The following is a 15,322-nucleotide window of genomic DNA, read 5'->3' on the forward strand; positions in this document are numbered from 1 at the left end:
GAGGCAGGAATAGCGAAGCACCTGATAGTCTGAGAAACCTCCGAGCCGTTAGCTAAGAGCAGAGGCTTCCTCCGTGGATGAGTCAAAAGCAGATTTCTATTTATGTGGCGCTTCAGTTGGAAATATGCCTGGGATGTTCACCCAGGGGAGGGCTCCGTCTTTTCTGACCCCGGGCTGGAGGGCCCTCTCCTCACTGGACTTGTTTCTCTGCGTCGATCTTGCACATCCCTCAGGGTGCTTCCCTCAGGGGCCCCTTTGCCCCTTTGCTCTTTCTGTTGAGATACCCCTGGTTCTTCTGATCCAACGACAGGTGCCTTTGGGCTGGTCCCTCAGTTTCCCCTCACTGAATCCAGAGTGGTTGGTGAGAGTCACATTCTAATCTTCTCTCTCCTGTGAGAAATAATCATCAACTCTTCTTTGCTTAAAACTAGCAAATTAGCAAACCCTTTCTGGTGCCAGTGTGCCTGAATCATTTTTTGTTTGTTTAGCATTTTCCTTATCATAAAAGCATTCCTTTAAGAGCCTTATCTGAATTTGTTTCATTTTTCTTAGTCACAATTAAAGCAGTTGAGAGATTGTTCAGAGTAATTTCATCTTATACTATTTTTTCTCCTTTGACTATAGTTCCCAAATGACGTTTTCTGTGAAGTAATCATATCTTTAAATGCTTTGAAATTTGTGGTTGAGCTTTGGGATGAGTTAGAGGTGGCCGTGTTGGGGAGATGAACAGTTATTGTGGTTGTCTTAGTCAGCTGAAAACAGAATGACCATTCACTAGAGCTGTTTCTCCACTCCCTCCTGAAATTACCCAGAAATACAGTAAAAAGACTTTCTTCCCCTGTGTAAAACCAAAAGGACAAAGAGAAGAGGAGAGGAGGCAGGAACAAGAAAATCCTGAGACTCGTCTGATCTAAAGGAGACGAGAGCGCTGAGACCAGAGCCCACGGAGCAGGAAGCACAAGGCAGCTTCGTCTGCCCGAGAAAACCCAGCGAAGCTCAGGAATTAGTCAGAGGATCCTCCCGAAAGGAGAGGCGGAGGGTTGAAAACACGAGCATCGACTGGAAGTCTAAGGTCCTCTACCCTGCCCCTTGCGGCAGGGCGGCTGTCCCTCATCCACCCTGGCATAAAACTGGAACTGAGAATTGGAGGAGGCTAGACTGAGGATCCGGGCTGAGGCAGAGCCACACAGCTGAGTGTGAGTACCGTCCTGATAACGGTCTGGCAGATGGTTTGTAAAGATGTTCCTACACACGTGTCCCTTCCCAATGGGACTTTGCCTTTCCTCCCATCAAGAAGTGGGGTCTGCTTTCCCGCCCCTTGGATCTACGCTGGCTCTGTGACTTGGTTTGACTAATAGATGGTGGCAGAAACAATGTTCAGGGAGCCTTGACCATTCCACTCTAGCTCTGTTGAAACTGTGAGGCTGTTGAGAGGAAGCCAGGCTGGTTGCTTTGAGGACGAGAGACCACATAGAGAAAGAGGCCCAGCCAGGGGCCAGCACCAATGCAGACCTGGGGCCTTAGGGCTGTTGTCAGGTGACTCAATGCCTGTGGTCAATGGAATAACCACAGGTGAGGGCAGCAGAATAAGCGTCCAGCTGCACGCAGGCCCACTTACCATCCCACACAGTTGTGTTCAAAGAAGCAGTTGTTCTAAACCTCTAAGTTTCCGGTGGTTTGTGTCACAGAAACAGTTAATGAATACAAGGATTGAGTGAACATCTGTGTGTTGACCAGTGAGAGCAAGAGCCCTCTTCCAATACTCAGCTCCCAGGTTTCTCCCTCCAGGTAGGAAATTGGGAAAATTTCCTTAGGGGAAAATGATAAGCTGTAGCAGGTTGAATAGTGGTCCCAACTGCTAGTACCTGTGAATGTGAACTTATTTGGAAATAGTCTTTGCAGATGTAATTAAGGATGTTGAGATGAGATAATCCTGGATTCAGAGTGTGCCCTAAATCCAATGATGAGTGTTCTTATAAGAGACAGAAAGAAGACACAGACTTACAGAGAGAGAAGGGCAGGTGAAGACGGAGGTGGAGACTGTCCCTGTGAAGCCCCGAGCTGAGGACACCAGGGGTCCAGCAGCCCCCAGAAGCTGGGGGAGAGGCCCGGACTGGATCCTCCTTCAGGGTCTCCAGAGGGAGCCAGCCCCGCTGACACCTTGGTTTTGGACATCTGGCCTCCAGAACTGTGAGAGAATAAATTTCTGTTGTTTTAAGCCACCAAGTTTGTGGTAATGTTTTACAGCAGCTGCAGGAAACTAATATACCAACCCAAGGAAAAGAACTCTAAAAATATTTACATCTGTCGTCAGACTAATAAAACGGTCCAGCCAGAGAATTCTGCGGTGAGGCCCAGCAGTCAATAAGCTCTACTCAGAAATATGGAGCTTCCAACCAATTTTTATTGCCTTGGTTTTAAATATGCTTTTAAATAGCCAATTTTAAAAATAGCCAGGCTTATTACATGTTTGAGGAGATCTTCTGCCTTAAAAACCAGGAACCAAGGCAAAAAATTAGAATAAAGAAACTTGGAGGAAATAGAGGCAATATAGGGAGAAGGAAATTTTAAAAGTTCACATTAATATCATCAGAGTGGTAAAAAAAATTGCAACCATGAAGCAAGAGCAGTATGCTATGAGAAAGGAAGGTGCAGAGGAAGAAAGGATCAGAGAACTAAATTCAATAAATGGCTTAGAAAATAAAGTTGAGAAAATTGCCCGGAAAGTAGAACAAACAACAAAAAGATGGAAAATAGAAAGAAAAGATAAGGAAATTAGTAGATTGGTCCACTATCTGAATAATAGGAGTTACAGAAAAAGATAAGACAATAGAAGGGAGGAAATTACCAAATAAATAATGCAAAAAATGATTAGCACTGAAAGATGGGGATCTGTAGATTGGCAGGGCCTGCTGAGTGCCAAGGACCGTGAATGAGGAAGGTCCACCCAGAGACAAGGCATCGAGAAAGGTCGCGTGCCCAGGACAGAGTGAAGCCCTCAAAGCTGGCAGCAAGAGAGAGAGAAAAAGACTCATCAATTAGTGATCAGAAACAGGTCCTGTGCAAAGGACTGCAGTCAGGATGGCATCAGACTTCTCGACAGCAACTCTGGAAGCCGGGAAACAAAGAGGCGACGATTTCTGACCTGGAATCTCCTACCTGGCTGATCTGTCACCAAATGTGTATGCAGGGTGAAAAAACACACAAGGGCAAACACACAAACACATGCAAGAACTAAAATAATTTACGTCTTGAGTGCTCTTTGACGAGACTGACACAATGAAGTCCAGACAAGAGCTGAATAAAGTTCTAGACCTCAGCCAGCCTGGAAAAAGAAGGACTTTGACAGAGAAGAAATGGAATTCATGGATTGTCTGTTGCCTTCGGTTTTGTGGGAAATAATGCTGAGAGACCATTAGAGTCATGGGGAAGAATTTGTAATAGGAACAGTAAAAATTAACCAAATGTGTAGGAATTGCAGTAACAGATTAGAGAAAATATTCTCTATGAAAAGAAGCATAATCATAGCGTACAACAGACTCAATGTTCAACATTTCCTTAGTCAGAATAATTTAAACATTGAATAGTAATTTAATAAAAATTAAGATATAACCCTACTGGGAGGGTGGGTAGAGGGAGAAAGTTAGTTTTGCTTGCCCCAAAGAGCTAAAGTTTTATTTAACATAATAAAAGACCAATAGAGCATGTTTAAAGTATATAAAACAGAAATAGCATCATTAACATAATAATAATTAGGAATATAAAGACTCATTCCAAAAAAAATACATATCTGTAAATGTTGGTGTTATTTCCTTTTGAGAGTAGTGCTGTGTATAGAAGGGGGAATTCTGCTTTTAGTCATAAGCATCTTAGTTTTGACTTATTTAATTATGGATATATTACTTTTATAAAAATAAATTGAAAAGAGTTTAGCAATATTAAAATCCTCTGCAATTTATGTTACGATTTTGTGTTTGGCGTGCTTTGGGAATCATAGCTATAAGATACAATTATTTATTCTTGACTTTGTTTAGAAATTTGCACTCCCTGAAAAAGCTTTGCTAGAAAACTTATAAGAAGTCTAGGGATAAAAAGTTAGTGTCAGAAGACAAGTATTTTATAGATTCATGACTTTGGTTTCTACAGCTAGTCCGTCTGAAGTGGATGGAACTTGACCATTGAGGACCAGTGTCTTTTCTCTTTGGGATGAGATTAAAGAACTGTAGTAAACAAGAAAAAGAGAATGGGGTCCCCTTGGGAATAATCAAAGAAGTCAAATTATAATAACTGATTTGAAAGTTGCAAAAATTTCGAAAGTTAAGATTTAGGAATTTCAGCTATACTGAAATTTAGTTATAAATTATAGTTTTGAAAGTAAGCATTTCAAGTTTTCAATAGAAATAAGGAAAAACAGCCAGATGGTTGGTGTAGCGTAAACGAAAAAGCTTTGGACGTGAAGTTAGGTGGTCAGATAGGAGCCTTGGTTCTGCCTCCTGCAGGTTTTCTGACTCTGGCTGAGAGGGTCAGCCTTTCTTGGCGTCAGTTTTCCTGTCTGTTAATGGGGATAGAAGTGCTGAGTTTACGAGCCTGTTGTGAGAACCGTTTAAGAGTATGTGTGTAAAGGCTCTTTATAAACAGCATTGACCATGTTATGTAAATGTATAGAGTCGTTATTAAAATAAATCACATTTCCATAAGTTCTTCTTTGAGCACCAGTTGCCTGGTAAAGAAAGAACAGTCCTCAGTGTTAGAGGAGCAGGTGACTCTGACACAGACAGCAAACAAAACTTTCCGGTGAAGTACGCGGGAAATGGGGCTGGAGCAGGGAGAAGCGGCTTGCGTCCCCCCTCATCAGCTGTGTGACACGGGAGGCAGAGGGAGGAGGAAGGGACGTGCAGAGCACTCACCCGTGCTGGACCCTCGTTCCTGCAGTGGAACCCAAGTGAGGTCTGAAGAATTCAGCTGTGTCAAGTGCAGGATTTTGCGATTGGGAGGTTAATGCAATGAGACCAGGGTTGGGGAAGGATGGGAGCTGACTGACTCTTACATTTCAAGTCTCATTATTAAGAGGTTTTACTGTATTTCACCAAATTAATCCTTAATACTTGAATTTTGGTAGAAAGTGGATTATTTCCCATTAATTCTTAAAACAGTGCCCAGAAAATTGTGAGCTTCTTAGAATGCCTACTAATATTTTCACCAATTTAATGAGTACTTTTCAAATATGATGCTTTTTCTCGTACGTTCTGCTTTGTATGTTGAACTAGTAACGTGTTCTCTGCTCGTCTGCCACTAGCTCAGTCCCAGCAGGGCAGTTTGTTGTTTCCTTTTTCAGAGCTCAGGGGCTCCTGGTAAACCAGCCGCGTCCACTTCAAGGCCCCATCTCTGAGCAGGTGCCTCATAAACACAGGTGATTGCAGTGTAAACTCAGTCTTCCTGCGGCACATACAGTTTTTATCAGTTTGGTTCTTTTTATTTTGTGACAAATTACTTACCTTTCAGACTGCGTGTGATGCGTCTCTCTGGCTTGTAGCGGACAAATCGGTGAGCTGCTCATAGCCTGGCGGGTAGTGGACCCTCGCAGGTAGTGTGGTTCCACGACTTAGGATATTTCTGGGTGGTGTCTGGTAATGCAGGCCTCCAAGTGAAGCAAGAGGTATAAACTTGACTCGAAGGGTAGGTGAGCCGTTACACTGCTAGTCTGAAAAAGAGAAATGCATTCTGTGCTCTTTCAAACTGGCCAAAAAAACCCATGAAGAGAGCTTTCCCTCTGCAAAACATTTGAATGCTATTAAATTGTTTAATTTAATAGAAAAGTTAGATTTCACTAACACTTAAGTATTGAACCTGAGAGATAAAGGAATCTTTGAGAAATAGCATTGAAATATGAAATACTGGCTCAAAAGTTTGCTGCTTCTATCATTATTCGTTAATGTATGTAAATATCGCTGTTACGTTGTAGGGCTGAGTGGATTTTTGATGAAAATATAGCATTCTTTATGTTGGTATTTAATTAAAGAAATTGTTCCAGAGGAGTTACTTTTCCCAGTGACACTAAGTCTGTAATGTTCACACAGCAGCCTTGTGACGGGCTCAGTAAAACAGCGTACACGGCTTTTTTGTTCTTAGAAATGTTAATTCACTTGATCCTCCCGGCTGCCTTACAGAGAGGGTGAGAGGCTCGCTCAGCATCACACCGCGAGTAGTTGAGCTCGCTGGTTTCTCTGTTGCATCCTCTGCCCCCAGCTGTTGGTTTTCACTGTCTCGTGCTGACCCCCGTCTCCTTGAACCCCTGCTCTTGAGATTCCGGGGAGGGACCTACAGAGATGCACAGGTGAATTTACCTAGAGCATTCGGTTTTGGTTGGGAATCGTTTTCTTTCTACATATATTTATGATTAGCAAACTTCAGCATTTGTGTAGAAAACATTAATTTTGCAGATAACAACTAGCTTATAGAGAGTGGATTTTTGGCAGTGGATTTGCACTCATTATTTATTTGATTTTATTAGTTTTATGGCTTCATGGAGAATGTCTGTCCAGTGGTTGAAGGGCCATTTTCAGTGATTAAATCTGAACTATGCGTAGGAAGGTTGAGATCTTGACCATTTTCCAAAGATAAAGTATCTACGACACTTGTGACCCCAAACACTGCTCATTTAACCACATTGCCCTGTATTGAGGATGCTTAAAAAGTTGGTATACCTTTTAGGATAGAGAAAGATAGCTCGTGAAATTGCGAGTACTCAACTAATGTTCTGCTTTGTTTAGATGAATAATGTGACCACAGACTATTGTCTTGACATCATAAGGAAATTTGAAGTTTCAGAAGAAAATAAAGCGAAAAATGTTCTTGGCATAGAAGGTAAAGTAACCAATATTCTTAATTTCTCATTTCTCAAGTCCACTAAGTTAAATTCTAGCAAAATTTTCAGGAAAAGAAATCAGGAGATATCCATGGAACTACAGATGATTCCGATGAAACCCACAACATGCGTGTATTTTCCTACAGAATAGATGCCACGATATTGCTATTTTTCCTACTTTCGCAAGCATGATACACATCTTCCACTCCAGGCAAGTCAACTTGATGCCATTATGTGTGATAGATGGCAAGAAATATTTGGACTTTTCTCAAATGGCTAATTTTTGGAAATGGCCTCATCCTGATAGTTTCATGAAGGGAAATTTGGTTCTAAAATCAGTAATCTCTGAAACTAGTGACTGGAATGTAAAAATGTTTCTTTAAAAATGTTGGCAACAAACTTGTTTTACCTTGTGGGTAGTGGCGGGGATGCTGTTGGAAGAAGAAGTTTCATTAATACAACGATCTCATTTTATAGTCTAGGAAAGCGAGGCTCGGAGAAATGAAGTAATTTGCCCACAAATTTATATACTGAGAATCTAGCTGCTAGGATCTGACACATAAATAATATGGTGTGAATATAGCTGCATGTATGTATCAGTCGTATGCATTTAAAATATGTTGGGAAATAAACAGGCCCAGGCAGAGCAGATCGTCTCGGTGAACCACCGCCAGGCCTGCCACCCTCGAGAGCACCCAGGACCTCGGTTCATCTTCCCGACTTGATTGTTGCCTCCAGTTCCCCTTGGTACCTTGTTTACTTCTGGGAGTGGAGGGCAATTAAAATCAAGAGAAATAATTTTAACATTTATGTTCTTAAAAACCATTTTAAAAACAACCAGAGAAGGTAAAATAATTTGGACCGTTTCTTTACTAAGAAATGAATCTTTTCCTTGGTGGGGCCTTAAAAGATGGAATTAAACATGATTTCTAAGTTAGGGCCGTAAAGGTGGGCATGAAGAAACTCTCGACTATCTCATAGGGTATTACAGATAAAGTTTAGCACACGATTCTTGAAGACTTGAAATGCTTTACCCTGGTAATCACCCACTCAGGTCCTTGTGGGGCGTTCACGTATTTGTGTATGTATGAGTGAATGCCTCTTCTGCCCAGGCATTATGTTTTGAAAAACTGTGGAAAAACGGAGAGGGTTCTCTCTGTAATCTTTAAGAACTGTTTCACAGCTGTCAAGTGTGCTAGCTGTTAGAGCATCTTCCCAAACCAATTTCGTAGTCAGACAATCACACCCTGAATTTAGGCCGTCCAGCTGTTTGACCTGCTGCCTCGACGTGGCACTGGCGATGCTGTTTCTCAGATCAGCATAATAACCTGTCAGACTCTGGGCTGATGGGCATCCCACTTGGACTAAATATGGCACAGCCCTGTGTCCTCAGGTCACACTGCGGAGTCCCAGCCTGATCCGTTGGTTCTGAGGAGCTGGGCAGTAAGCCGCTCCCCTCCTCAGTCACAATTCTTAGAGTCTGTCTTTCTGTGGGTCGTGTTTAAGCTGCTACTCCCCAAAGCCGTATTTCAATTTTGACCCTGTCCCTGTCTGTGTGACCTGAAGCCAACCTCTCGTTGCCCGTGTTCCCTGCAGCGGCTGTCCTGAGGGTGACTGAGACGATGGCTCTGAGTACCCTCTGACCCCTCGTGTCCCTGGTGAGGTGACTGAGCAACTGTGCTTTAAAGCCACAGCGCTTTCTCTCTCTCTCTGCAAAGGCTTCACCAGCTTCATGCGCAGCCCGGCCTGTGACGTGTTCAACCCGCTGCATGGCGAGGTCTACCAGGACATGGAGCAGCCCCTGTGCAACTACTACATCGCCTCCTCCCACAACACCTACCTGACGGGGGACCAGCTGCTGTCCCAGTCCAGGGCAGACATGTATGCGCGCGTGCTGCAGGAGGGCTGTCGCTGCGTGGAAGGTAGGCGCTCGGCCAGCCCACCGCTGGGGGGCACGTCCTCGGGCGGGTGAGTCCAGTGTGAGTAGTGGAGACCAAGACACCCCCGCGCTAATCCCTTGTCAAGTCATTCTTAGCTCCTGCTCCTCCCTGGGTCTCTCACCCTCAGTCAGGAGGCTGGGAGAGATGTTCTGCACTCGGCAAGCACACCTTTGGTTGCTGAAAAATTGTGATGAACATGAATGTTTTCCTAGCAAGATATTTTTGATGAAACAAATGGCAAAAATAGTTCAGGATAACTATTTGTTTTCAACATGCTTCATGGTCTATCAATCAGCCAACATTTATTAAATTTCTGGTGGGCTCCTGGGGGTGAGAACACAGAAATAGGACATGGTTTCTGTCTGCAGGTGGAGTGGGTGGACATTAGAAACAGTGGCTTGGTGAGAATTCCAGCAATCGCATCCCATGCAGGGTGGAGAAGTGCTGGTATGGAGGGTGAGGCGTGAGGCAAGATGTGATGGGAAATCTGGCGGTTGGGAGGTTGACTGGGGTCGGTCATGAAGGGTTTTGCATGCTGGGGTGAGGAATTTCAGCTCGAGCTTTTGGTAACAAGGGTGCAGTGAATCATTTTAACGCCTACAGTGATATGATGGGACTCGCCGTTCAGAAAGATGCCTGGGCAGCACGGGGGGTGCAGGCGGGAGGTGAAGCGGGTGTGGTGTCCTTTGCTATACGGTTTTGGTGGCGTTAGTGGGAAGCTGATCTGCAGTGAGTCAGTCACTTGACACTTTTCTGCATTAGGAGAAGACTTGAAGATTCAGGTTGGGGAGGTTCTGAGGGTTGGCAGAAGGGGAAATGAGGATACAGGTTTGTTGTTAGATGTGATAAAGGGACAGGAGATTCTGAAACGCTTCCTGCCTGATGGCCTCTCTTTCCTCAGCATAGTAGGAGAGACCATTGTCCACTAGGTGCAGAGGGGACGGGGGTTGGCTTGGAGGCTTAAGAAGACCAGCAAACAGTAGGAAAGGAATTGACAAGATAAATTGGGGATGGCCTCGCTAATTTCAAAAACAGTCTTTAAAAAAATCATCTTTCTGTTACACAAAATCTGCATTCTTACACCCCTGCCACCCATTCAACAGATTATAGAGGAGCAGCGAAGACAGATGGTAGAATTGATCCAGGCCTCTGGATTTCTAGGTCGTATAAAATACCTTCAAGGTGTTTGCAAGAGCTCTTTGAAGTAACTGAGGGTAGCTTGATGGATCTAGGAAAGGAAATGAGTGAACGAGGGGCCGCAAAATGAGGTTGAGAGACTAGAAGACGCAAAGAAATAGAAATATGGAGAAAGTTGTCATCACACACACAAGAAACAGAACAGAGGGTTATTCTCACAGGTGGGGGTGGGGGTGGCTGCAGGTGAAGACTGTCTGCAGGGCATGTCATGGGCGAGCGTGACTGAGGTGGGGAGGAGCAAGGACTGCTGGCGTTGAGGACGTCGAGGCTAAGAGAGTGAGCAGATTGCCCACATGGGCTTTTCACCGGCAAAGAGTGCTGACAGGGAGATCAAACGTTGGAGATTAAAAACTATAAACCAGGTACTTAAGTGCTAAGAGAAAGCCATAGAAAGGCAATTGGAAGATGCTAGAAAGGTGGAGTTGGATAAAGTGAGGTTCAGAAGTGGGGGGAGTTTTTACGAGTGGAGAACAACAGTTGTTTAAAAGTAGCAATAAAGGCCTGGAGGATGCCTCCTGGTTCTGTGATTTGTGTAATAAGCATCTCTGGAGAAAGGAAGTCGTGTCCTCCAAGGTAAGCTGGTTGTTAACCTAGATAGGGAGGTTGAGGGAGAATTCCGGAGTCTGGTGGTGAAAGGGAGTTTGTTTATGATGGAAAGGAGGGTCCGTGGGGCAGAGGGGAGTTGCTTTTTGGTGGGAGTGTGCCAGGGTCCCGGTGGACAGCGGGCTGTTCTTGGGCTGGTGGAACGGTGTAGGGGTGAACAGAGCAGTGCGCGGTGGGATGCGACTGGAGACTGGGTAGGCCTTTCTTTGTCAGTTTGAAGCATTTTCTGCCACCTAGGGAGCAGATGTAACATTGTAGTAATAGTAGGAGTAAAACTAGTAGTAGTGTTATAAAGGTAAATCGACATTTTGAAAATGGTCGGGCATTGGTAGCTGTCTGCCCACAGATCATTAGGAGCACTGCGCAGTCAGCGCTCTGGGAGCTTATGCTGGAGACGAGGCAGAGTAGACGCAGAGCACGCCTGCTGACAGTACTGACTGACAGCGGAGCAGCTTACGCAGCTGAGCAATGAGGATGCTGAGAAAAGGTGAACACAAAGAAAACCTTTCCCAGCAACAAAAGGTGCCATTCAGCCCTCTGTTGCCTCAGCACTCACCACGTTTTCCGTGTCTGACACTTGGGGGCCCCGGCACACACCCTCACTGATCCATAGGACAGTCGCCCAGCTTTTAAGTGATGACGTTTTCTGGGGCCACGTGGACCTGACTTAGTGACTCCGGGAAGTGAGTCGACTCACGCAGTTTTGCGGTTTCTTTACCTCTGTGTCCTGTGCTCTGTTTCTCCTGCTTTTCAGGCCCTTCAGGTGCCCGGTCTTCGCTTTCTTGGTGTCTCTGTCCAGGATCTGTGTCCCACCCAAGCTTAACCATGTTCGCATGATAACTGCTCGTACTAATGCTCCAGCCTTGTTTGGGATATTAAGAAGGAGAGTTATCTGATTAAGACAATTTATAGTAAGACGCAAATGGTTTTTAGAGTTAGCTTTTTCAAGGATCTTTTAATTTTAAAATGAGAGCTTTTAGAAATTGTGTGCAGGAGGTGATATTGGACACCAGCCTTCCCTCAGACCTTCTTCCTTCCTGTCTGCCAGTCACCAAAGTAAGAGAAAGAAGCTCCTTTGCCCTCCTTGTTGGAAACGTGGCCTGCTCCTCATATTTGCGCCAGCTGAGAATGTGCATAGCCACGGCGTAACTTTACAGGACGTGCAGTCTGTCAAATATCTCCCTCACCGCTTCATCAGCAAATTCCTCCTCTCTTCCTTGGCTTGAAGTTCTTACCATTGGAATAATCTATGACGAGACAGTGAAAGTCCGGCTACTATTTCTGGAAGGTTTTTCTTGAGGAGAAGAATTATATTCATCAGGGAGACTTGGTCAGCTTTGTACTTGATTTATTTCTTGTTAGAAATTGTGGATGTCACTTGGCTTTGAATGACCTGTGGGAAGGAACAGGGAACCACCATGACTGCAGCCACTTTGTGGGCTGGGTTCTGACTAATGCACTTCCATGCATTCTCATTTAATTCTTACAACACCGAGGGAGATGGAGTAACCTCGTTGAGAAGATACTCCAACTTGCGGAGGGGTAAGTGGCTCAAGGTCCCACAGCTCATGGGATTTGAACCCTGCTTGTCTGACCCCTGTACTCCACTCTTCTCCAGGAAGCCTGCATTCTTTTTGGAGGAGCAAGTATTGAAAGGCAGGACCAGCCCTGAGTGGGATCAGTGAGGGCCAGCAGGTCATGGAAGGAAGGCTGGAGAAAGCAGAGTGCACACACGGAGGGGAGGTTGGCTTTGAAAGGAGGAATTTGCTTGTCTCATGATAGGGCCTGGCATCTAAATATTTAGATGTTCCTGAGACTTAGAATTTGTTGACATGGTCTTCTGTGCACTGCTAACAGTTTGTTGGCCTGTGATGTGAAGATATTAGTTCACATTTGAAGCTTGGGCCTAGAGACGCTGATGTATATACACTCAGAGATCCTTTAGCTACCTTGGGCCCAGAGGAAGTTGTTTTTATTTTTAAACAGCTGCAGCTAGCATTTGAAGAGCCTGATTTATAGAATGTAGCAGGTCATAGAGTGAAAATTTCAGGTCCTGCAAATATTTTCCAGAAGCGTCTTTTGCCGAGTGTGGCACCTAGAGATGGAGAGTCACGATTCTGGACCGTTTCTTCCTGGCATCGTGACCTGAAGAAGCTCTCCACTCTCGGCCTTCTGTTTTGATAAGGTTGTTGTTCCATCTCCATTAGTTCAGCTGCCATAATGTCGTTGGTCGACTGTATGTCATAGGGAAGACTAATAGGTCTTTTTGGTGAAGTGGGCTTGTCAGCAAATCGAATTGGTAATGTTTTACATGGCCTTTCCTTCTCTTGATTTTCAGCCCAAGTTGCTTAATAAATATGGATGTTCCATGGGCCGGCCCCGTGGCTTAGTGGGTAAGTGCGCACGCTGCACTACTGGCGGTCCGGGTTCAGATCCCGGGCACGCACCGACGTACCACTTGTCCGCCCATGCTGAGGCGGCGTCCCACATACAACAACTAGAAGGATGTGCAACTGTGGCATACAACTATCTACTGGGGCTTTGGGGAGAAAAGGGGGAAAAAAAAAGATGCATTTATTAAAAAAAAAAAAATATGGATGTTCTGCCCAGGGGATTTCCACTTATTATGGAACTGATGTCGTGTTGCTGTTGTAATCGGTTTTCAAGCTTCCCTGTTATCTCTGGGGGTGCTATCAGGGTGGAACATTTCTAAATTCCAGGATGAAAAGCTGTCATGTTAGCTGCTCGCCACCCTTCAGAACTGACAACACTTTGTCACAGTGCTTTCGGGCCTCTAATGTGTGATGGAAAAACGGGCCCTGGCTGTCCTGTGGCTAGGAGAATTGGTTAGAGGATTTCTGCCTTGGCAACATCCCATTACAGCACTGGCTCTTACAGGAAACTTCAGCGCCGTTTGAACTGGGCTACGAACACCACAGGTTAGGATGCCACACCATTGGAAGTGCTTTTATCCTCGTTAACACTCAAGCGTGCAATGAAACCTAAAAAGCGGACATTGAGAGAACCATCCTCGACTATGGATATTCTGCCTGTGTTATAAATATTAGCAAAAGAGCAACTTCTTTCATAACCCGTGAAGTTTCAAGAGCAATTTTTGTATGTCCCTGATAATCAAGTCAGCATTGCATTGCTTGTCTAGTTTGCATTCTTTTGAAAAGATATTAGTTCATTTATGAGGAACCCTGTTATGCCCTTTCTCCTCCAAGATGGGACTGTACATCAGGGTATAAATTGTTGGAGTTATGTATTTTTGAAACATTGGTTCATTCTTTCCACACCAATATCCAAAGACAAATTAAAGAATGTTAAGTACCTGTCAAAGGACGTATGGAACTTCTCTTCTAAGAAGATATCTGTAATACATTTGACCTCATTTGTAGGCCCAAAGGAGCAGTGTAATGCTGTATGATGGTATAGGATGTGCACTCTATAATATAGTATATAGCATAACACTGTAGGATGATATGGTATGTATACTATATAGTATGGCATATAGTATAACACCATATGATGTTTCAGTATGTATACCATATGACATAGTATGTAGTATAACACTGTGTGATGATATAGTATGTATACTATATAGTATAGCATATAGTATATAGTATAACACTGTATGATGTAGTATGTATATAGTATAGTATATAGTATACGTTGTAACTGTATGATGTTATAGTATGTATACAGTATAGTATGTAGTATACAGTGTAACACTGTATGATGTGATACTATGTACACTGTATAGTATAGTATATAGTATAACACTGTATGATGATATAGTATGTATACAGTATAGTATAGTTTATAGTATAACACTATATGATGATATAGTGTGTATACTGTATGGTATAGTATATAGTATAACACTGTACGATGTTATAGTGTGTATGCTATGTAGTATACAGTGTAACACTGGATGATGTTATAGTATGTATCTGTATAGTATAGTATATAGTGTAATACTGTATGGTGTTATGGTATGTATCTTTATAGTATAGTATATAATGTAACACTGTATGATGTTATCGTGTGTATACTATGTAGTATACAGTGTAACACTGTATGATGCTATAGTATGTATCTGTATAGTATAGTATATAGTGTAACACTGTATGATGTTATAGTATGCATACAGTATAGTATATAGTATACAGTGTAAGGCTGTATGATGTGATGAATACTGTATGGTATAGTGTATAGTATATAGTATAACACTGTATGATGTTATCCCAAAATCTTCGGCCTTCTCCACAGCTTCTTTATTCTTAAACTTGGTTTCCAGCACTCCTATGGTATTAACCTTGAAATTTCTTTCTCTTTTTACCTTTTCCGCTTTTCCCTCTAAGGATATTCTAATAGCCGTGTTTAATTGATTAGTATAGGTAACTGTATTAGAGAACAGAACCAGTAGGAGATATATACAGATATAGGTATGTGTCTATATCTATCTATAGATCTCTCTGGAGAGAGAGATTGATTGATCTTTAAGGAATTGGCTCACATGATTGATTGTGGGGGCTGACAAGTCTGAAATCTGTAATCTGTAGAGCAGGCCAGCAAGCTGGAGACTTAGGTAGGAGTTGATGTAGTCTTGAGGAGAATTCCTTTTTCTTCAGGAAACATCAGTCTTTGCTTTTAAGGCCTTCAGCTGATTGGGTGAGGCCCACTCACATTATGGAGAATAATCTGCCCTACC

The 15,322-nt window shown here is 43.5% G+C and overlaps 1 protein-coding gene across 8 annotated transcripts in view; it reads left to right on the forward strand.

The window, feature by feature from the left end:
- The window catches only part of PLCH1 (phospholipase C eta 1), a 221,633-nt gene that overhangs the window by 138,009 nt on the left and 68,302 nt on the right, over window positions 1-15,322 (forward strand). For all 8 annotated transcript variants that reach the window (XM_058550512.1, XM_058550540.1, XM_058550559.1 and 5 more), the window contains exons 7-8: window positions 6,771-6,864; window positions 8,584-8,787. In XM_058550512.1, the coding sequence (XP_058406495.1) occupies window positions 6,771-6,864; window positions 8,584-8,787 (298 nt within the window). The remainder of the gene's footprint in view (window positions 1-6,770; window positions 6,865-8,583; window positions 8,788-15,322) is intronic.

Source organism: Diceros bicornis, chromosome 2 (genome assembly GCF_020826845.1).
Source record: "Diceros bicornis minor isolate mBicDic1 chromosome 2, mDicBic1.mat.cur, whole genome shotgun sequence".
NCBI classification, from domain to species: Eukaryota; Metazoa; Chordata; class Mammalia; order Perissodactyla; family Rhinocerotidae; genus Diceros; species Diceros bicornis.